The 23,747-nt window shown below is 40.7% G+C and overlaps 1 protein-coding gene across 14 annotated transcripts in view; it reads right to left on the minus strand.

The window, feature by feature from the left end:
* Nucleotides 1-631: 631 nt before the first annotated feature.
* The window catches only part of tenm3 (teneurin transmembrane protein 3), a 549,164-nt gene continuing 526,048 nt past the window's right edge, over nucleotides 632-23,747 (minus strand). For all 14 annotated transcript variants that reach the window (XM_008419232.2, XM_017305071.1, XM_008419253.2 and 11 more), the window contains 16 exons: nucleotides 22,325-22,503; nucleotides 18,701-18,805; nucleotides 18,429-18,559; nucleotides 13,496-13,665; nucleotides 13,238-13,364; nucleotides 10,550-10,747; nucleotides 10,020-10,079; nucleotides 9,455-9,799; nucleotides 8,360-8,604; nucleotides 8,093-8,274; nucleotides 7,777-7,979; nucleotides 6,388-6,498; nucleotides 6,142-6,284; nucleotides 5,882-6,006; nucleotides 5,063-5,193; nucleotides 632-2,908 (listed from right to left, as the gene is read on the minus strand). In XM_008419232.2, coding sequence (XP_008417454.1) covers nucleotides 2,153-2,908; nucleotides 5,063-5,193; nucleotides 5,882-6,006; nucleotides 6,142-6,284; nucleotides 6,388-6,498; nucleotides 7,777-7,979; nucleotides 8,093-8,274; nucleotides 8,360-8,604; nucleotides 9,455-9,799; nucleotides 10,020-10,079; nucleotides 10,550-10,747; nucleotides 13,238-13,364; nucleotides 13,496-13,665; nucleotides 18,429-18,559; nucleotides 18,701-18,805; nucleotides 22,325-22,503 — 3,211 coding nt within the window. In that variant the 3' untranslated portion in view covers nucleotides 632-2,152. The remainder of the gene's footprint in view (nucleotides 2,909-5,062; nucleotides 5,194-5,881; nucleotides 6,007-6,141; nucleotides 6,285-6,387; nucleotides 6,499-7,776; nucleotides 7,980-8,092; nucleotides 8,275-8,359; nucleotides 8,605-9,454; nucleotides 9,800-10,019; nucleotides 10,080-10,549; nucleotides 10,748-13,237; nucleotides 13,365-13,495; nucleotides 13,666-18,428; nucleotides 18,560-18,700; nucleotides 18,806-22,324; nucleotides 22,504-23,747) is intronic.

The raw sequence follows: 23,747 nt of genomic DNA on the forward strand, positions 1-23,747 counted from the left end.
CTTTCAGAGTGAAAACTATTTGGTTTTACTCCAAGTAAAACTTGGTCTGTTGAATAATTCTTGACAGGAATTAGTTTATGCCCATTTACTTTTGTTTTGGTTTGTTGAAATGGGAATCTTTGACTTTCATTTGGATCATTTATGTCACGGATGAGCGTGGACTAGCTGTGCGTGTTACTTTGACACCTGGAGGGTGTGAAGTTGTTTGAATGGTGAGATGGGTGGAAAACTCCCAGAAGCCACAGCAGCTCCAGGCCAAGGAGGAACCCAACCCCTGCCAGGCCTCCCAGTCCAGGCCAGTCTCTGAATCAAGTCGCCATGGAGGCAAAAACCGCAGCAGCTGTTCATTGGTTCTAGTCCAGATTCTGGTTGAGGTTTCCTCCCAACGTGAACCTCTTTATGGTCATGGTCAATTGGTGTCATACATTTTTGCTATAAATATCAAAACCGTAGCACAAATTGTATAAATTTAGTTTCTTTTTTGACATTTTGTATGTTCCAAATATTTCTTACACAAATTAGCAGAATAAATGCATAAAAGGGATTTGAACTTTAACGTTTCATGTTGATTTGTTATATCAATCAAAACTAAATCAATTACTGCCAGTTAAAGGAAGACACCAAAACGACAGGAGTTTTAAAGATTTTTATTCTTTACCGTAGAAACACTGTACATAAATTACTTTCTCTGAGACTAATATCGATGTACGGATAAATGGAATTTCTCAACTTTCAACATAAAGTTAAATCAACAAAACACGTCGACTTGTCTTGTCTGAAAAGAAACCCTTTGCAGCGTACGATGTTAAAACTGTTTCCTTTGAAATGTTTAAAGTTGCCTTCCAACCTTTGTACAGACATGTACACACAGAAAAAATCTCTAAGAGACCAGAGACCTACAATCAATGAGAAAACAGCCACATCGATTTTTGATCTATTACTGTTACTTAAGTGTCATTCATGAAGATGCACTGTCCCTTTAAGAAAAACGAGCAAAAACAACGAGAGAAGCAACAGTCTGTCGCTAAACACAGCAACCCAGCTGCCCCCCCGCCCCACCAAGCCATGACAACAAGTTTCTACTGCAAGCAGCACTACTACCTTTGACTGACAAAATCACAAGGTCTATGCATTATGAAGCAGAGTCACAATTTGGAGAAGAAAAGGACTCTTTTGGGTCTTCCTGGTCGACACAGACTGTGTGAACTGTGATCACCTTACCTCTGCATACTGAGGTTTGCTCTCTAAGCCTTGGGTTAGCACAAGGGATGAGGAGTGCTTGTAGAAATGACCAAACGGATCTTAGCTATCAGTAGGAGAAAAAAAAAAAAATACAATGCAACATTTGGTTTTTTGATGAGTTCTTCTCATGATCTGTTGTGGTGGTGGGTGTGGGTATAGTAGTAATAGTGCGATACATGTAGGTAATAGGATGTAAACGCTTTTCTGTTGATTTTAATATCCCTTTTTTTCTCTGAAGCAAATGCAAGTTTATATAGAAAATCGAAACCAAAAATTACAAACAAACAACAAAAAAAGTCTTATTTGTTTTTTGTTTTTTTTACTTGTACAAATTTCAGTCCTTTTTTGTGCCTGTCTCTCTTAGAGAGAGTCCACAACAGTTCCATTCAATGGCTTCAGCCATGGAATAATAAATCCTATAGACAAGGCTCAAACCGGAGTGATGGGGCCCATCTGGACCCTCAGACATATGGTACCCGCAACATCTGTTAGGGATGCACAGTCCAGGGCTGCTTTACTGCTTCAGACGGCTGCTCGCACACCAAGCTGCCTATCTGAACCAGTCTCTGTTTCCCTCCGTTATCCAAAGTCTCTGTTTAACAGGTACGCAGCTCGCAGATATGGCAGTCAGGTTAGCCTGGCCTGTCGGAGGGAAGTGGAAAGGCATGCGTGCAGCCTGTCTAAAAGCACGAGAGGGAACAGAAAACGGAGGGCGTTGAAGAACCTTTCCCAGGTGCATGAAGACAGTCACAGCTGTAGCTTCAGGTCAAAGCGAATCTAAGGGGGTCAGTGGGCAGTTGCTGCCGTCTTAGTTCAATCTGTGACATCCATTTAGTGTTAAAACAGAACTTTTTTTAGTGTTAGTCTTTGACAGTCAGAGGTGGAACCGTCTGGACGTGTTCACGCCGTGTTACCTCCTCCCTATCTCACTCTGCCGGAGGAACTGGATGTTGTTGGCGCTGTCGGCCAGTTCGGGGTACTGCTCGATGGACAGGACGTAGTAGCCGTCGTAGCCCTGAACCTTCCCACTGCTCAGCAGCTGCCTTTTCTCTCCCTCCGTCCACAGTCTTACGCCTTCCTCCCCGTCTCTCACTCGCTGCTGTTCACGTGCCCAGGCGCTCGACAGCGCCCTCTGCCGCGCCTGCTCCAAGATTCGCGTCTTCTCTTCGTCCAGCGTCGTCCCGTAGCGCACGTGGAGGACCAGGGCACCGTACTGCAGTTCTACGTCGGCAAAGCGCCGCGTTCTGCCGTTCATCACGGTTGTAGACTGGGACACTGTGACGTTCACGCCGTTTTCCAGCGCCTTCCTGCCTGAGGTGAGGCGCAGGGCGCTCAGGTCATTCTCAGGAAGGCTGGTCTTGATGAAGTAGTGAGTGTCTCGTCCCTCAACAGTGAAATGCAAGTTCTCCAGGTAGAAGGCGTTGTTCAGGACCCCAGCCACTTTGATGCAGTCCTCGCTGGCGATGTTCAGAGCATTTGTCACAACTCGTCCTTGCACCACCGCGAACATGACGCCCTTTCCAATCAGCGACTTGACGGTGGCGAACCACAGCCAGGGTTTGGTGTGGTCGGAGTGCCGTCGGCTGGGCTGGATTTCCGGCATGCGCTCGAAGGACAGGAAGGCGGACGACTGGCGAGTTACTTCCTGTTGCACACCTGAGATGGACTGCAGAGACAAGCAACAAGGAGACATCACAACATGTCCAGTGTCTTAAAACACAAACAGCAACGTGCCTTGCAGAAACATTTATTCTCATCTACATTACTTCACCTTCTGCCATATTGCAACATCCAACTTCCATGTACTTTTTTGGGATTTTATATGACAGACCAGGGATGTCCAAACTTTAATAAATTAAGTATTAAATTAAGTTTGATAAATTAAGTAAAAGCTGATTTGGATGCAGCAAAGTTGGTTTCTCAGTAAAAGTCTCTGTGTAGACGTGGCTCTACTCATAAAAACATAAAAGATTATAAAAACAAATACTTTGTGTTGCTCTAAACATTTTCCATGATAAGAAGTTTATGTCAATAGTATTTTACAGTAACTACAAAAAGAAATGTCTTCATAAAACACAAAATCAGTGCAAGGGCCACAAATGGTCCCTGTTAAAAACCTTTTACTTGGCCAGCCTCTAAGGGCAGTCACCCAGGGCTTCAGGTTTTGGGGGCGAGTGCAAAAAAAATTAAATGTTTCTGTTGTATACTATGCATTTTTTTATAAACACTTTATCTCATATTAAAGTTAAGGGCTCATTTTGGATGTGTTGCTTTATTAAAATATTGGATTTGTATTCATTATACACTCAAATATTTGAAAATGATCATCTGTTTGGGACCAACATGGAAACCATCTGCAAACCAACCATCCTTCAAGTTTGAACCTGTTATTGTTCTGTCATTTTCATGAGTAAAGGATTTTCTTTTCTGGCATCGGGCACCAGAACTGACTCCATCCAGCCCAGGGGCCTTTACTCTTCTAAATCCGGCCATGGCTGTTTTATATAAAAGCCTGTTTCATTATTCGTTAAGCTGATTTTTAGTTGTATTTCTTAAAATGAAAATGTTTGTTTTATTTTTGTCTGCTGGGGGTTGTAACATAATGCAGCTCCTCCACAGGAGAGCATTAAACTGTACAATGCCAATAAGTCGTACATGCGGTCTGTTCTGTAAACCCTCTTTTCTGCACGTGTGTGTCTGTATTAGTTGGCTCAGCTGGTCAACACGCCCGCAGCTTCTGAAGGTCTTTGGAAAAAAAATGATTCCTCACTTGAGATAACACTTTAAATTGCTCTGAGCCTTTCTGACTCCCTTCCTCACCTTCTCTGATCCTCTACTTACCCTTCTCTCCTACCCTTCTTATTATTTGCGACTGTCTTGATTCAAACTCTCTTTTTGGGCTGAAGCTGAACACACTGTTTGAGTAGAAGTGTGACTGCTTGATAGTCTGTCCAATATAATTACCCCAGTAACAGAGTGGGTGTAGGAGAAGAGAAAGGAGCAGAAAATAAGGTTGACTGGCTTCACTTGATCAGGCTTTCCCATCTCTGCCAGTGTTTTCCTCTGTCATTGTTCACAGAGCTTCGTTTTTATTGTCTGTGCCGTCACGGGTCTGTTGTTGTAACAGGTGCTGACAGAATAGCTGCGTTTTCATCTCCAAAGAGAGTATTTAGTATTAAAGCTGTGAATTTTACAGCTGACAGAAATATTACAACATTATAACATCAATTGGTCATTTTTAGACATAAAAATAAAGTGGTACATTCAGCATGTCCAACTAACTGTGTCCAACTGTCCATATAGACTAAAGATGTAATGTTGTAGTTTGGTGTCAAGACATCACAGGTGAAGTAATTATTTCTGTTATTTCTTTGAACTATTGCGATGTGAACAATTACTGATTGATTAAACTGTTTTATATTGGAATGTATGTAATCATCTCTCAATCTGTCTGAACAATGAGGCTCAATTTATTATATTTTACTGCATCTGTTGGTCTTGTAAAGAGCCAAGAGGCAACAGTTGCTGTGAATCTGATACAAACATAAACTTCATGAGTTGCATAAGTGTGTGCACCTTTAAACGGATACATTGATTTACTTACAGCATTCAGACATCTTGCATACACACCTGACATCAGCAATGAATTTAATTAGCTATAAATAAAACTCAGCTTTCTGAAAGGTCATCCTTTATCTCACTGAGCAAATTAATCAAGGAAAAACCGTCCACATTACTATTTATACTATGTTATTGTGGATTCAGTCATCAGTGGCAGATTATCTAAAGCATTGTAGTTCAAATGAATAAGAATACACACAGGCAGGTCGTCCCAAAGCTGGCTCTTTTTCATCTCCAGGGACGGTTCTGTCAGGTCGAATTTGGGAATAGGGAATCCTGGGATGGCGTTATGAAGATGGAAGCCGAAGGTGACCAACCAGATGTTGACATCTGCAGAAAAACAGTCAGTGAAATAAATAAAAAAAACAAAGAGGGAGTTAAAGAACCCAGTAAATATCAGATGCTGCGATACAGTTGTACTGGGAACTGTAGTAAAGTGCGGTGGAAACGTGTTAATTTTACAAGAGTGTGTCTAAAATCAACGTTACATGTAGCACCTGCCACTCTAAACTGAATAAATGGAAATTGGTGTTTGCTTGTGGAAAATAAAAATTTAAATGATGTTTGCATGAGCAATCGTAAACTACGTTTATGGGCTTTGCCATGTTGAAATGCAGACCTCTTAACCAGAATGTTTGGCATCAAATCCAGCAGAGTTCCCATTTCCCAGGTAACTGGAACGCAGCATTTTCTGTGATTTCTGTTCTGGTTTCAAATAAAAGTAAAAAATCCTGCTTTGCTGGTGTAGCAGAGCTCTGGCAGATTATTTAACTTGTAGCATGACATGTTTCCCATGTTATGAGTGAAGTAATCTGCTATTGGAACGAGAACTTTTTTTTATCAATATCAAGGAATTATTGACTTAAAACAAGCAGCTACACCTTGCAGAAAAATTACTTTCACGTTAGGGTTTGTCTTAATTTAAGGGTACAAAAATCTTTGCACCAGAATATGGACCAAATATGCTTGGTAAGGTTTTGTGTCTTTGCAGTGAATGGGGGAAGATTGAACTTATTACCTGTAACATACTCTTTGACCTGATGAATCTTGCTTACGGGGTTGTTTCCTCTGAACATGTACAAGTTAAAAGGCTGAGGGTCTTTCCCCACACGCGTCCACGTGCTGATGTCTGGAGTGGTCCACCTTCAGGAGAAGAAGAAGAAACAAAGCGAGGCACCTGATCAGGTGTGACGCTGACAAAGCACACAGCGAGTGCCTGCATGCAATCGTATGCCATGCTTGGACTAGAAATGAGCGAATCAGAGCCAGACGGTCTACCTCCCAGCGGGGATGTCATAATCTCTGTCTCCAAAATGCAGCAGTCGTGTCAGAGGATCGTACAGGCCGCCGTGGAAACCGATCACAAGGACGAAGTCGGGGTTGGAGTCAAAGTAGACCTCGCCGTATGCTGTGTATTGTACCTGCAAACACACACGTTTATTAACTCGTAACACAAAACCATTTCACAAACAGTCGACATGCCCAGCTGCTTTCTTCCTGCGGTGGATGAGGAAACAGTCGTACCTGTTTAAGGAGCAGTCCGTTGTTGCTGAAGACCGCCAGCGGAGTCCCGGTGTTATCACACGCAATATAAAACTCCTCTCCGCTGCTGATTTCCATGGCAAACACGTGACCCTGCGCAACCACACACAGCACACTTAAAGCTAAGAGATGATTTATACCGGTAATTTCTATCATTACAGCAGAACAACTCTTTGTAATATACAACAGGGCTTTAAAAAATGATACAAACATCATCATATTTTTTTTTCTGTGTTGTGCTGCTGAAGCCTCCCAGACTCACCTGTTCATTCACTTGTGAGCGCTGTGGGAGAAGCTTGATTTAAACACACACACACACACACAAGCCTAACGTCATGGGAGATCCTCAGCTCCCAGACAGAAGTAATATTTCCAAATTTGCTCTAAATGAGGAAAGCTTTATTTGTTTGAAGTGGAAGGCAGAGCGAGAGGAACGCTGGATCATCGGGATTAGAAGCTGACAGATGGAGTACAAACACGACAGCAGGTGTCAGCGGACTGAACTTTAAAGAGAAAGCTTTAAATGAGGAAAAATGAGAGAGATAATGTAAAGTGAGAGCTGGTCTATTGAATGTCTTCCTGATCGGCTTGTTGTTCACAATCTTTTCCTCCAGGAGGCGCTGCAGAGCTGTGACAAAGACTACAAAGCCAGCTCATGTTCTATCTCCCAGATCTCATGTATATCCACAAATAATAATAATAATAATAATAATAATAATAATAATAATAATGATACAGGTAGTGGAGTGAAGAGACATTTTGGGAAGCAGGTGTCCGAGTGGGGAAAAAAAAGGACGCCTTGGAACCGCCGGCTGCCTCAGCGAGATTTTTTACTGATTCAAATGATCAGTTTTATGTTGTCTGATGCTGATGTTCAATAACGGTCAACACTCTACAGGTCGGTTTCTCCAACAATCAAATTGGCAGCAGGAGAATAAAGATAAAACAGATCAAATAAGTAATTTCAAATTTCTAAACAAGTTGGAAAGAAATCAATAGTTTTGTGGCCACACATTGTTGTAAAAAAAGAAGGGAGAAGCGCATATGATTCACACTTGGAAATGTTTTTTACCCTTGTTTGAGGTGGTTTTTGGCTTTTCTATAAAAAAGCCAACATGTTAAAGGGGAGATGAAAACATATTTTCTCAGTAAGTTCAGACGTAGCGAACATTTACTTGATTAATAAAGTTTAACGTCTGACGTAGTTACACTTTGGTTTGGAGCGAATCAACCAGGCTACGCAGACAACTAGGAAACACCTCATTCACATTTCCTTTTCTGTGAAATTTTCAAAGTTTGCTCACGATTGGCATGATAATTGGATGAAAACATGGCTAATGGCTGTCAGAATTAGTGGACAGCGGCAGCTACCTGCAGGTCGTAGTAGAAAGAGGTGATCTCAGAGCTGGAGTGGTTGTAGACGTGGGTGATCCTGGTGGGGTAGTTCAGGTCGGCGTAGAAGAACTGCAGGTGCTGGCCCAGGCTGTTTCGGGATGCCACACGCCGACCCAAGCCGTCGTAACGGTACTGGATGGTCCAGCTGGCCGCTTTACTGTAAACACGAACTAAAAGACCTAAAATCAAACAAAAGAACAAGTTATGACCGATTTGTTCTAGAGCAGACAGTTTTACAGGGATGTAAATCTGTTTTCCGCTCTGCCATGTTTAGTGGGATGATAATTCCCACCTTTGGAGTTGTACTCAAATATCTCAGTTCCTCTCTGTCTCAGGAATCCGTCTTCGTCCATTTTGTACTGAACATCCCCCAGCCGAGTGATTCTGTCCCTCAGATCGTAGCGTAGCGGCGTCAGACGGCCGCTGTTCCCCGGGTTCAGTAAGTGCAGGTTTCCATTCAGGTCGTAGTTAAACCTGCAAAGCCGGCATTAAACCGTCAACCTGTCACATCAGCCCAGTAGTTTTTCTTCAAACAGCAGTTCCATCAAACAAATCCCACCTCCATATTAGCTTCTCATTGAGGGAGACCGTCTGCAGCTGTCCGTCAACGTCATACTCATAACCGTATTTGGTTGTGTTGGCAAAGGGTCCGATCTTGATCTCGCGCTTGGTGACCCTGCCCATGTTGTCGTACTGAATGGTGATCCAGTACATGAGTGACCTGAAAATCTCATACTGGATCTCCTTGATCCGGCCGTGTTGGTCGAAGTGCTTGGTGTAGGTCATCACTGCTGTGGAGATGATCTGAAACGGGAAGAAAACGTTGATCTCCAATCAGCGACACGCAGAGCTTACAGCTGGATTTAGTTCGGAAACAGTCTGTGGGTGCTGGTTTCAGGAGTGAAGTAACAGACACTTCCAAAAATGTTCTGCTGCGTTTCATCTGATTCATGTCAAGAGGAATTCAGAATTAGCAGAGCAGTTTTTCTCAGTAGCTTTGGTGCATTTCTCAGAACAGAATTGAAATTCTCCAAACTGCTTGTTCAATCTTCCCCTCAATGCGTCACTGGGGCGCATAAAACAAAAAGCAGTTTCTGATTCCACTGAGCAAGTTGCAAATGCTCTGGTCCATAATGTGATTATGTACAATTAGATGCGTTTTCCTACATTTTCAATGGATTATATATCATGTTGATTAAAAATGTATCATTCAAGGCTCAAACTAAACAAACATAAGTTAGTTGAATAATTCTTAACATGCAAAATGCTTGAACAAGTTATTATAACATGTCAAAATATTTTAGACATTTTTCTAAACTTATGTTTCCACCATTTTCAACCAAACTTTTAAAAATGGCAGCCGCTCCATTGTTCAGTCCTCTGTACCTGTGGCCATGGAAGTGACTTAAACGTACCAATTCAATGACTCGATTTGTATTGTTGACCCAATAAGTTTAAGAATACTTTGTATTTACACAAAACTACTCACCAATATGAAGTACCATGAAGCCTCACAGCCTACTCTTATTCTTTCTGCTTTCTATCTTCTCATTTTGAATGCTCTACATATTTTGGTTCATCGCTGCAAGCACAACATGAAGACCTACTTTTTCCCCACTAATGGTTAAATCTAATGAAGTGACTCGTCTCTTACCTGATTGATATCATAGTAGATAACTCCAAACTTCCCAAACTGCTCCACTTTCCCAGAGATATCGTCGAACTGGTAGAGATCAATAGGCAGCGGCGTCTCATTGATCACAGCCTGCATGCTGGTGACCCTGAAGCTGTTGTCGTAGGTGTAGTCGAAGCGCGCGTTCACCATCCCGTCCTCGCTGAAGCGGAATATTTGCCGGTCGACCAGCGGGCCGATTTGCCGGTAGCGGATGGAGCAGATGAAGCCTTCGCTCTGCAGGTTGACGGTTTTGAGCACGCCAGCGGTCTCGTCGTACGTGAAGCTGACCCGCGTCGAGTCGTACAGGATCTCTGCCAGCTTATTCTGAGGAGACAAATACAACCATAAGAGTTGCCGTAATGGAAATGTCACATGTCATAAGCAGGTGTTGGTTTTACACCAAAACAAATGATGCCCAACAGAAATGTTCCTGTCATGAGACACTCAGCAGTGTTGGTTAGGTGAACTCTACAACTACACATGAAGTGGTCATAATATATGATGTGAACTTAAGATAATCAAAAGTAATAATGAAGTCATATACTTGTCTGCGATATTTGTACAGAATCCGTCGGCCGGTTCCTAGATGAGCCACTCTGAGGAGCTGGACATAGAAAGACATGGACAGGGAAAGTCAGTGTTTCGGCAGTTTTGCAGTTCTCTGGGAGTTTGTTCCAGATTAATTGTGAATGATTTGTTGGGCATAAGCCAATCAGAAAGAGGCACACGCCTGCAGCCTCAGCATCCCTAAACTTCTGTAAAGCTACATTTACAAACCTTAATTTATCTTAAGATTTTATGTGATTGACATAGTTTGCAATATTTAATACAAAGAAAATTGTGAAAATACAAATGGAAAACATATTTTATAGATTTTTATTCCTTAAAAACCTGGATAATTTTCCTGCCACTCAACAAATTTGCACTGCTCTGTGTTGCTACGTCACATATACAATACCTCTGAAGTCTACAGTTGTTAGATGAAGGAAAAAAGTTGAAGTCAGTATGTAGAGACAAAGTTATTTTACAAATCCAGGAAGGATTGCAGCATCAGTTTGATTAAAAGCCACACACCTGCCCTTCCTCAGAGTAGTCCACAGTAACGGAGGCGTTGCTCTCCGGGGGGGTGTACAGGTTCCTGTAGTATCCCACAGATCTGATGGTCTGCATGGTGTGCCGAGCCACGCTGGGCATGGTGACGGCTGACAGACGGTTCCCTGAGTCGTAGTCGAAGATGTACTGATGCTGGCTGTGCAGCAGCAACACCATGGACTGTCAAAGAGAGGAGACGACAGCCGGATGTTACAAACAGGACACAAAGCTGAGGGAGAGGGCAACACCATCTTTGTTTTTTCCTTCGGTCAGAACAAGACAGCTACAGATTCCATTACTTTAATCAAGCCAATGAAAGACGAATGTGAACAAAGGAATAAAGAAACAATTATTCAGAAGATATTCAGTTTCTATTAAACACTTTGAGATGTTTTCTTATCCAGATTCACATTAATACAAGAGACATTTCCCCGTAGAGGACATATTTCATGGTCTGCTGCATCTTTTGCCTTTCTGTGATTCTAATTTTGAGCCCTCTGTTGTTCTTCTCCCCTGGCCTCCACCTCTCTCTAACATCCTAACTAAGCTCCTGGCGTCCCTGGAGTTTTGTCTCACTGTTGTACCTCTGTCAGTCAGTCTGTCTTTCCATTGCTATCAATCAATCGCCTTCTGTATCCCCACATAAACAAGGCCAGGTGCTGTTCGGAGTGTCAGGCCCTTCCTAGGCTAACACAGCAGACGTGTTGGATTCACTCCCCTCCTCCCGGTCCTCTTTCTCCTCGCACTGTTTGTTTTTTTGCTCCCTCCTAAGCTCCCTTAGAGATGTTTTTCAAAGCCACTCACTTTTTAATGGTCTCTTCTTCTTCTTTTACTCTCTTCTCTGTCAGCCTTGCTTTCCTGACATCAATAGTTTCTTTTATTTGAGGACAAGATAGTTTCTTGGTTCTTAGTTTCCTTTACTTTACTCACCGCCTTTCTACAATCATTCATTTCGTGCTTTTTGCCGTCTCTTGTAAGTGCACAGATTCCTTGGAAAATACTAGCAGACTCAGAATTATAGAGCACCTTCCTACATGATACTTGCTACTCTATCCTGCGTTTCCATCACCATGCTGTTATTTTACTGAATGATTGCAATAAAATGAATTTGAAAAGTTCTGTGGAATAATTTTAAGACATAATACTTGAATCAGTCTTAAAAAAGACGAACTTGGTGCAGAAGTTTAATTCAAATTTTATCCACTTACTCAAACAGTTTCTTTTTAAGAAGAAGATGTGGATTTCCGTTAAAGTCAAGGAGATCTTTTGCAGCCATTGCCGCTGCAGATTCATCAGTTCAAACTATTTCATGCATATACTGCCTCTCTCAGATGAAAATTCATTGATCAGGAACAACTGTGAAACCACTTAAGCATGGCATGAACTAAAAGCAGCTTGCACACAAGTTTCTCCACTCCAAAGTGAAGTACGTTTTACCGCACATTTACTGCAGATAGAAACTTCCTTCTTGGTTGGTAAAAACTTTGTAGCAGCCCAGTGGAACAAGCTAGTCAAACACTGATTCATATGGACTAAAATTACATACAGAACGCTTGGAGAAGACAAGGAAAGGCTCTCAAAACCTCAGAAAACTGTACCTGTACCAGCTGTTGAGCCAAGTGGTGACAGAATGACCCTGGTTCACCGACACCAGCTGTGTTTCCACAGACCATAAAATAGTGCAAATTCGAATTACGGAAATAAATTTGCTGAATGGAAACACGGCAATTTAGAAAAAAACTTTCATCCATGTCACACCTTGTGTATTTCTTAAGACTGCAATGGAAAAACGTTTTTGCATCACATGAGTCACAGCGGTCTGTATCCAACAGCAAAGTGCTCATTTGTAGGTCCTGGTCTTTTTGGACAATGTGCAGCGGGATCCACCAGAGCTTTTTCAGCATCACGCACTTCATGAAATGTTGAGTTTGACATTCAAAAGTGTTGAATCCATGACTTTTATGTAAAATCACTGACTACAATTTCACTAAAATGCTGCATATATCTGTAGCCACTCAAAGGAGAAGAGTCTTGTTGAGCTAATGCCTCAATGAGTCGCCGACACCTCGTCTAATGGCTGATGAGCGTTAGTACCATGGATGTTACGTGATTATACCTCATGTTAGTGTTTACAGCCGTCACTGCCATGATTTATAATGACTTATTGTGGGAGCAGACTTGTTCACATGTAATTTTATTCCATTTATTTAATGAAAACACTGCAATTTCGAAATTATGTTTTTCGACATTAGTAGAACATAGAAAAAGTTCTGCACAACTTTTCAGCTACTGATGCCGTTTCACTGCTTAAAGTGGCAGTAATAATGAAAATGGAGGACTTCCATTAAAGTACTTTATTTTCATCTTAAATCCCAGGCTACACAGTTGGGAGGTCGAACAGGACAATATCTCCAAACATTTAATTTGGTTTTAACTGAATGGAGCAGTCTAAAATGTATCCATGATTAAGAATTGGGATTCAAGAAAGTTTACATGAATGAAACAATACTCCTTCTAAATAAAAGAAGCCGTGATATTGTTAAAAAAAACCATAAATGGGTGACACCATGATACAGATTTGTTTTGTGTTGGAAATGTTTGAACGCCTGACCCAGAGAGAAAGAAAGTTGAATGAATGCCTGTCTGTAAAAGTGTTTTCTTGCTTCCTACCTTATCCAGATACGTGTAGCTCCATATCTTCCCATCAGCAAAGACTCGAGAAATGATTCTTCCTTGATTGTCGTACTCCCACTTCTCTGTGGTCGGACCCCTCTGGAGGCCGGTCACCTGTCCCGTGCTGAACAAACACACACAGTCAGGCTCACGTTTCACTGAATTACAGCTAGAAAGTTAAACAGGAGTGTCGCAGTTAAATCTGATGGATCGTTTAACCTGCAGATCAGAAGAGAACAGTACAGATGTGTTTACCTGGAGTACGTCAGGTTAACTGAGAGCAGTTTGCTGCTGGGGACCCACAATGACGGGTGGCCCTGCGTGTCATAGATGATCTTTAACAGGAACTTTCTGTGGTCATCATAAACCTTCTCGGTTCGCAGCGTGCGGTCGTAATCCACAGACAGCAAGTTCCTTCCATTTACCTGGATGTCAGAGGAGACAAATGAGCAATAAGGGACTGAGCTGTGCTTTGTGATCGTCGTCTATCAACAGTGAAACTAATGCCCAGATTTATCTTCTCTTGCTGGTTCCTTATTCTTCCCGTTTCATTCAGCTTCACATATTTTGTCCAGTGTCTGCAAGTTTCTCTTTCTGTTCGTTACCATCATATACAGACATGCACACACTCAATGCAGAGAGAAAGTTCACCTTTTATTTGAATCCAAAGGTTTAGATTCTACACTGTCTGTGTTTATTACACAAAAACAGCCAAAATAGCAAAGCAGTGTGTGAAACACTGAGTAACAAACTAACAGCTCATTGTAAACCACTGGGGCTGCCAGGTGAGGGGCAGCGCCTGCTGATTTGTGACATTATATTCGAAAGGTTTTTGAAACGCCTCATTTTCCAGACAACAAAAAAACGTTACCTTAATGCCAAAAACCGGCTGAGTGTTTTTTTTTAAGCACTTGGACTGTTTCTAGAAGCAGTAGAGATCCAAATGGGAGTAGAAAAACATGTAAAATACAAAGTTTGCATGATATGCCCCCTTTAATCTATAATACAAGTAACATAAGTGTGAGAGAAAGGGGAAAAAATGAAATAGCTAATGAATTTAACTTGTAATGTCCTAAAATTTGACTGTTCATCTAAATGTCGGTACCACAGCCTATGAAATAAAACAAATCCCTGATCTGACAGCCATAAAACCGAGTAACATCCCTGAACCAACAAGCCAGGCTTAATCACCATCTAAATGATGTGCTGTTAAAATCCGATTTATGAAGACAGATCGCCCAGATCTGCAGCTAAGCTCACCTTATAGATCCTTGAAGCAATGACAAACATTACAAACCGGCCAATCAATCGCTTACAGACCTCTTTCATTAAACAGAGAGTCTGGCTGGAAGATGTCCAAGGGTCCAATTTCTCACCTTTTCATTCAAGCTACTCATTCATTTGTGAATTAGGACCAGTTAAAATCAGTGAGGTGAATTAAAGGGGGATGAGGAAGATATTGGAGCCACTAAGGTGAAACACAGCGCAGCCGAATAAAGTCACAGACTCAGCCGTAGACCAATAAATTTGCAGTGGGTTGGGGTCAAGTCTGGCCTCGCCATTGCCTTCCTGTGCAATTTCACTCAATTCTCATTTCCCTTCAGTGTTCTCTGTGGTGTTTCTCCCACTGAGTGCAATTTCTCCAGCCAAACAAATGAAGACATTGATTCTTTTGTCCAGTTATTGTAGTCAAAACCATTCAGTCTGGGTTGGCTACTCTTCCAAATAGTGAACAATTAAAATCAAATGTATACGACATTTCATTGCTGGCAAATTAGTATCCACATTTTATCCACCCAGCTGTTGATTTGAGGTCAACCTGAAGAATCTGGAAGTATTCTGCACTCTTTTGTGCAACGCACCAGTTACACTGGCAGAGAAACCGGCCATCAGCATGCTGGAACCACCACAATGCTCCAAACATTTGTCTCGTTGCTAAACATGTAAATATTGGTCTCTTTTCTCCAGAGATAATTCACTTTGTCCATGTTTGCTGCTGTAAATTTCATTTGAGCTAATAACAGGCAGATTGGTGGTTGACCTACGACCAGCTTCACTGTGGACGGTGAGGCTCGACTTCCAGCATTTTCCAGTGTATAAACAAAATTCTGGTAAAATTGTGCCCCTAATGTTTTGAAGGCTTTTGTCCACGTGGTTTTTGGCTGAATCATTGCTCTTTTTGTACCCTGTGGTTCTGGATGCTGTACAGCTGGAAGGTGTTTTGCTCTTACTTTTTTTTTTTTACTTTTGGGAGAAAATTTACAACATGTAGAAGCTGACTAGCATCTTGAAAGTTCAAAAAATACCTGAACTATGACCCCTACTCCCAGACGAGTTAAAGAGGGAGGCTTCATGGATGCAGAGAAGAGAGAAAGATGATGTTCAAACCGTCTCTTCCATCGATCGTAATTAGCCAGGATCATTTCCACGACTCCAACTGTCCAGCTTTCCAACCAAAAGCCCAGACAGAGATTTAAAGAGAAGCGGCAAAACCAAATGAGGTGGATTAGCATCCAGAAAATGCTTCTGTGAAATATGGTCTCTGTTGTCTGGATGAGCTGCTGCCCCTACTATCATACATCTGCAGTCTCCAGTCAGAAGCTCCTTCAGATTCTTTGCAACACTAGCTGCTATCACAGCCTCTCTTTAAAGTGGTTGGTGTCGTCGTTGTTGGATTACAACATTTATTTCCTTTGGGATAAAAAGGAAAAAGTATTTTTGAACTAAACAATTTAACATAGATTCTCACATTTGCTGTTTTTATGACAATTCGACAAGACCTTGCAGACATCTTTCTTTCTTTTTTTTTTTTTAGCTAAATAAACCTCTACAGCTCAGCTTCGCTTCACTGGTATCCTGGAAAAACCCTTCCTCACCTAGACAGAATTTATTTAAGGGGATTTCTAAAGCTATTTTTAAATAAACTTACTTCTTTAACACGAGAAAATAGAGGCCACACAGATGCCAAACACATCCAAATACTTCCCAGAGCAAAAACGTAGCAGGCGATTGTCTCATTACCGGGGTCATGGATGTATTCCCACCTGCACACTCTTCTCATAGATGATGACACAAATAAGATAAATAATAAAAAAAGCTATGCTCTGTTGTCCAACAGCAAGAATTTAGATTTTTCTTCTCACAGACAGCCGGGGTCGTGCTGCGAGCAGAGCGTTCGTACGCTCTCCCTCCAACAGTGTAAAAATTTGAAAGTGTGAACTGGTAAATTGCCTGTGGGCACCAATATGACCCTGTCAACCCGTCCTCCAATCCGGTGTGCTGCAGCTCTCAGCAGCCACTTGTAGAGCCTGCAGGTATACAGGATGCATAATGCATGGACGGCATAACCTTTTTTCTCTTATTCTTACAAGAAAACGATACTAATATGTCTGTGGGAGTACAAATTAAGAGAAATGTGATAAACTGAGTTATGACACAGGAATTGGAGATGCTAGGGGAATCTTTTTCTTGGTGCTTTTTCTTCATGCTCACTTTGTTACCAATATTATCTGCAGTGTTACTTCATAATTAATTTTTAGGAGCTGCCATGATGTTTTTACGTACATGAGCAGGTCAGAGCCTCAAAGCCAGCCTGCCCTCCCTGCTCTCTTCTCCTACTCGTGTCCTATCATTTTTTTAAGTCGTTTCTTTTACCATGGGGATAAAGTATCATAAAAATGCTCAAAGCTCCTGACTAGTTCAATTTAATTTTATAACAGCAACATGATACTGTCCAGTTTCTGCAGCCAAAGACCTCAGCATGACCATAACCTGAACACGTTCTGACCAGCCTGAGTCAGAGCACAGACATCAGGGTCAGTCAGAAACTGCAGTAGGGCTGGACAATAAACCAATAACAATATAAATCACAAAAGACACGTGATCAGTATCAATAGGTAATATGTTTGATGAAATTTTAAAAAAATGTCACTGAGCAACTCAGATTTGTGGGGGATGTAGGCAGAGGAAAGGCTCTCAATGTCTCACTAGGTTTGTTGTCTCAGTAATCAACAAATTAATTAATCACATGATTAAAAAGATCCCAATAATTTACATTTGCATGACTTGTTATTTTTTCTCTTTTCTCTGTAATTCCACCAAAAACTGGACGACAAAAATCTTCAGTCTGGTGTTTTGGTCACAACTGGCTCTTTTTTTTTTGAAGAACAATTTTGTTCACAGAGACTTTATAATTAATTTTGTTTTTCTGTTGTTTTGTTTATTTATTTTGGATATTTAAAATGTCTTCCACTTTGAGAATTTGTTCTTATGCCGTTATATCATTACCATTACATTACTTGAAAATGGTTTCAAATCAGCAATATTATCGTTTATTGCAATAAGTTCTGGGGCAATTTATCGTCCAGCATAATTTCATCAACTCACTCACTCACTCACTCACTCACTCACTCACTCACTCACTCACTCACTCACTCACTCACTCACTCACTCACTCACTCACTCATTCATTCATTCATTCATTCATTCTTAGGTTACATAAAAACAACCTGTTGAGAAAATTGTGCAGCAGCAGATTCAAGTTTTGTCTCATAATTGTGTAAAAATAAAAAACAACGGGCTGCACAGTGGTGCAGTTGGTAGAGCTGGGTTCGATTCCCGGCCCCGGTCTTTCTGCATGGAGTTTGCATGTTCTCCCTGTGCATGCGTGGGTTTTCTCCGGGTACTCCGGTTTCCTCCCACAGTCCAAAAACATGACTGTCAGGTTAATTGGTCTGTCTAAATTGTCCCTAGGTGTGAGTGTGTGTGTGCATGGTTGTGTGTCCTGTGTGTCTCTGTGTTGCCCTGCGACAGACTGGCGACCTGACCAGGGTGACCCCGCCTCTCGCCCGGTACGCTAGCTGGAGATGGGCACCAGCACCCCTCCCGACTCCATTAGGGGACAAGGGTGTAAGAAAATGGATGGATGGATAAAAAACAACGGCATGGAGTGAAAACTGTAAACAGGAAACGTCCCGCCACCAGTTTGGCAGTATTTTGAGATACTCAAAACAAAAACGACTCCATAATTATCAATATCGACTAATATGAAACGCTTACATTGTGATATGTTTTTCAGCCATGTCGTGACTTATAATCCAGAAAACAAAATAGGGTGATAGGCGATCAGCCTTTGTTAAAGAGATTGTGGTCGATCGCTGTCCATCATCTGTAGCTGAAGAGCACTCACCCTCAGCTTTCTCCCAAACACAATGACTTTTCCTCGGGTCTGCTCCTTCCTAAACCTCCACTCGACTAAGTTCTGGCCGTTCTCTCCTGGCAGGGACATGTTACGCCGGGCGATCGTAGGGTTAGCAGCTCCTAAAGAGACATTACAAGACATCTGGGGTTTACAAACACTACAACATGCAGACCGGTGAAGGCTTTGAGAAAGAGGGACAAGTATTTGCTTCATCAATGCACAAAGTTAGCTACAGGATATGGTAAATAATTTAAACCTACCTGCCAGTATGTGTGGCTCTGTCTGATAGTGTGTGTCCATCCCATTAGCATAGATGACCCTGAGTGAATGGTCGTTACCCACTTGGTAGCTGTTACGAAGCTGGTCTGTATGACACAAGTACAAGCAGGAGATGCGGTTATCAATACACCGTTACACTGCAGCATTCAAAGGATTTACTGAAGAACATATCAATTGTGAGCTGAAATGAGGATAAAGGGAGGAAAACGAAAGGCAAGGAGGGAAAGAGCAGCTAGAAGACAGCAGAGAGACAAAGTAAGGTGAGAAACAATTCATCTCTGGGCGAAGTGTTTGAACCTACTAATGGAGCAGAGAGAAGGTTTAACATCCTTCAGCCTTTTTCAATTATGTTCCTCTCAGCCTCCCACAGGACTAATGGCTGCTTGTGCAAGCAGGACACAGAGTGGCTGACGGCACTCTTTTATCTTTGACTAAATATACACCCTGCTAGATCTATGCAACAATACAGCAAACAGAATTAAATAACTTGATTAAACAGAGGTCTGGCTAACCGTTGCATTTGGCCTTTTCACTCTCACTGTTTTTCAGCTCCCACATCATTCACTTACTATTGATTTTTCTGTGACACCCGTGATTTTCGGTTTCATTTAATTAATATTGTAACATTTTGGCTTGGCAACAGTGTATTTTAATTCTCACACTAAAATAAATGTATACTGACAAGAATGCAGCCTGGTTTTTATGACTCAATGAAAGTCATAAGGGAAGTGGAGAAGTCTAAACAGTAAATCTTTACATCTAGCTATCAAGGAGTTTTATTCTGGGAATCTTATCCTCTGGGATTTTTCTTTCTTATAAAATTTTTTCAACATTAAAGTTACGAATAGTTCCAAATTCAGGTTAATTTGTCTCAAAACCTCTAGTTGCCTGTTGGAAAGCTGAAAATAAAAAGAGACTTAATTTTTCAACATTGGAGTGTAAGCACATATCCACATAAACTCTGCAGAAAGAAAGAAAGAAAGAAAGAAAGAAAGAAAGAAAGAAAGAAAGAAAGAAAGAAAGAAAGAAAGAAAGAAAGAAAGAAAGAAAGAAAGAAAGAAAGAAAGAGAGAAAAAATTATGGAAAATCCTACACATAACCAAAACTATAAACAAGAAACTGAGAGATTTCCACCAAAAAAGACTGAAAGCTGAAATTGAACCAAAACTGCTTTGGTCCAGTTTTGTTGTAGGGGTGTGAACACTTTTACAACCAGATTAGTGCAGCGTAACATATAAATGTCACATTTCATGGGAAAAAAGGTTCTGAAGTGACTTATTGTCTGATTTTTTTGCACCATTTCATGTTTACACTGCATGCATTACTGTGATTTCTTTCTGGTTTATTCTTTTTTTCTTCAAGTTTTCTTAATTTCCAATAACAGCCTGCACATTTTAAAGGCATATTCAGATGCATCTACTGAACAAAAGCTAAAAAGAAAGACAGACAAAATTACAAAAAGAAAAACTCTGGAAGACCTTCAGAAGCCCCACTTTAGAAAGCTTGGAAAACTATTGATCCAGACAACTTGAAATTATCACGAGACAGTCGATCAAAAAGTCTGAGGCGGTTTTGCACAACACTTTACTCTCGCCAATTTTTTTCTTTGGAAATCATTTTATCGAATGACACAAAATAAAATATATTTTCTGCTTCAACATTTCTCGTGTTTTGTGTGTGATGTAACGCCGGTGCAACTTCGTGTCGGATGAGCTTCAGAGTTCTAACTTTAACATGTCATGAGAAATACCTGAATACGTTTCTATCTCCAAGTTCTACAACGTACGTTGATGAAAATATAAAAAAATATAATTTTTTTTGGTAATTTAGTTCATTAAAATGGATAATTTTGCATTAAGTATCTTGCAGAATGTGAAATGACATTAGGTGGGGTAGGGTTATATTTTTATTATCTCAGTCATTTCCCAGCACATTATCACACATGGTGATCCAGTAGAAACAACAGTTTACTGTAAATGTCTGCAAATGACCTTTTAACCTCTTGCTTCCACATATTCTGCTTTCTCAAGCAGTTAACCGCATCATTAATATGACTAAGTACAGCAGCTAAATTAGCTTGTTTACCGTCGCTGGCCTGCACCTGGACCTAATGGGATGCCTCCTACCTACGCATGTAGATGAGATGGCAGGAAAAACACGAATAAATGTAAGTGAACTGATGAAAGCAATGCTTTAGTTGTCCAGGACTTTGAGTTAATCAGGATAGGAGGAAGGGACTCTCAACAGAGACGTCACTATCGCAGTGCTACATTCACACAGAAAACTTATATTGTATCGATGCTCATAATGCATTAACTTCAAGATTACAATACACAAGCAGAACAATTTAAAGACATCGAGGAAGAAACTGTTCTGAATCCACTAGACTGAAGCAGGATTCATCGATCTGCAGCATCAAATTTCACACTCAAATTTAAACCTCTGAGGTAAATGGAAAGCAATGTTCGTCCAGATTTTACATAAACATCACCGCTAAAACATAATTTTCCAGTATTTATCTGACGAAGAACGACAACATTGCTGAAATGCACCAGTGTGAATGTTTTCTTTCGCTGCTCTCAAATAAAAATTTATGAGAATGGATTTTACTCTGGTTTACAGAAGCTTTGAATCAAAGTACGAATGAAGCAACATCCCAAATTCAGTCACCGTCAGAAAAAAAATGATCACAGAAAACAACACAACCTATTTTCCCATCTGTGACGTAATACTTGTGTGTCTCTCAGTAACTGCAGCTTGTCTTACTTCTCTGATTCTTCAACAGTCATTTAGTGAGTTTTTAATACCACCAGCTTACAGTGACTTACAGACGTATTTGCAGCCCTTAGATTTCTTCATGTTAAATCACATTACAACCACAAACTTCTGTGTATTTTATTTTGCCTGATGGACCAACACAAAGCAGAAAATGAATGCAAAGTGGAAGCAAAAGAATATTTTTCAGAGGCTTTTACAGTTTAAAAAATCTGAAAAGTGTGACGTACATTTATATTCATCTCAACCAGATTCCTTCCAGGACCGACATGTATTTAGCTCCGTACATCGAGCCTGTTTACAGGCATAGAGCCTGTTACAAGTTACAAGCTTGTAATGGCAGAGGCATTACAAAAACCAGATAGTTCTCCAAAACTCTTTGAAAAGAAGAGATTGAACCTGGTCAGGCAAGCTGCCAAGACACTGAAAGCAACAATAAAACAGGAGTAAGAACCTGCAACAGAAAAAGTACTGGTACTAATTTAGATGTGGAAACAAGAACTGTAACAGAACAACATCTTTTGCTATAATCCCAATAAATCTAACTGAAGTTTGTGTTTGCCACAGGTATGAATACTTTAGCAAGCCACTGTAATTTCATATTTTGTACAATATAAAATTCTGGCAGATGGATTTGTGAACAGTCACAGATTTTATTCCTTTTAATTTTGCAGCAGGAAAAACATTGGGAAAGGTGATAAAATTTAAAAATGAAGCTACATTTCTTTGGATCTGACTTACTTTTATTTTTCATAATGATGATAATCATTAGCCTGACCTTTCCTTATAGCTGAGCTTCAGACTCAGCCTCATGCATGCCAGCACCTTACCTTGCACCAAAGTGTAAAAGGAGTCTATAGACGATAAGTTTGTTGTTATGGAAACATCCTCATCCCTCCCTGATGTCTCTATGTCCACTGCGATGGCTCCTGAAGACATGTCGCCGTGGAGATTGGTGACCACGCCGGTGGGGAAGGTCACATTAGTCAGACGACCCTCGCTGTCATAGCTACCAGGACAGAATGCAGGAGAAGGAGAAAGGAGACATTAGATGTCATTACTGTAATGGATCCTGCCGATACAGAGAAAATGACCTGAATATGCATACAGGCAGCAAGTTCTCACACTCATTAAGATGTGTAAAACGCCCTAAAATAGGTTAATCATTTGTCACAGCAACATCACATTAGCATAAACATTTCAGCAAGATTCAGTTTTGGTACATTTTACAGTAATAAAGAGGAAATATTTTCAACTAAATCTCTTCTTGGCACATCCAAGATTTCCTATACAATGAATGTAATTGAAGCATGTTTAAACTGATATTTTATCATTACCTTTATCAGACTGTGTACGAACCTTTAATTAGTAACTCATGACATCAATCAAACAATCAAATTTTATTTGTATAGCACATTTCAGCAGCAAGGCATTTCAAAGTGCTTTACATAATTAAAAAAGAGTTAAAGACAAAGCTAATTTTTTTTAAAGAAAAAGAAAAAAGGTTAAAGATAAAAACATTAAAACCCGCACCCCTTATAGGACTTCAGTTAAATGTCTCAGACCTCAGAGTTTTAGTTAAAACGCCATTTAACAAGGATTCTCACACCCCTAGATAGATTCATTTAACTGGGACGTTTTCCGGGGGGGCTTTAAATAGACAGTGTGAAAGAGAAATAAAAAGAAGTTAATAACTAGATGAAAAGTAAAGATAAAAACATTAAAAACAAAAAAGATAAAAACATTAAAACCCTCAGAGTTTTAGTTAGAACGCCATCTAACAAGGGTACTCACACCTCAGAGTTTTAGTTAAAACGACATGACTTCTGTTTACTAGGAGTATAACTATAACATGGCCTATAAGCCTCTTTTCATTCCTCACAACAGGAATGAAAGGAGAACATGGCATTCCTGTAAGGAAGAGATATATTACACTCTATCAATCAGGAAATAGCTACAAGAAAATATTTACTCACTGACATCTGCACATATCTACATATACTCACTGCTCTAGTAAGTTCAAACTGAGAGAAGCAAGACTGAGGTCTCAATTTATCTTGTCAGCACACGTCTTCATCACACAGTGATGGTAAAAATTGCAGAAAAGAGTGCTATGTTTGGGTTACCAAGTCACCATAACAACAATCCATAATCCACCCACTCACTCACTCACTCACTCACTCACTCACTCACTCACTCACTCACTCACTCACTCACTCACTCACTCACTCACTCACTCACTCACTCACTCAC

The sequence above is a fragment of the Poecilia reticulata genome, linkage group LG1 (assembly GCF_000633615.1).
Source record: "Poecilia reticulata strain Guanapo linkage group LG1, Guppy_female_1.0+MT, whole genome shotgun sequence".
NCBI lineage: Eukaryota > Metazoa > Chordata > Actinopteri > Cyprinodontiformes > Poeciliidae > Poecilia > Poecilia reticulata.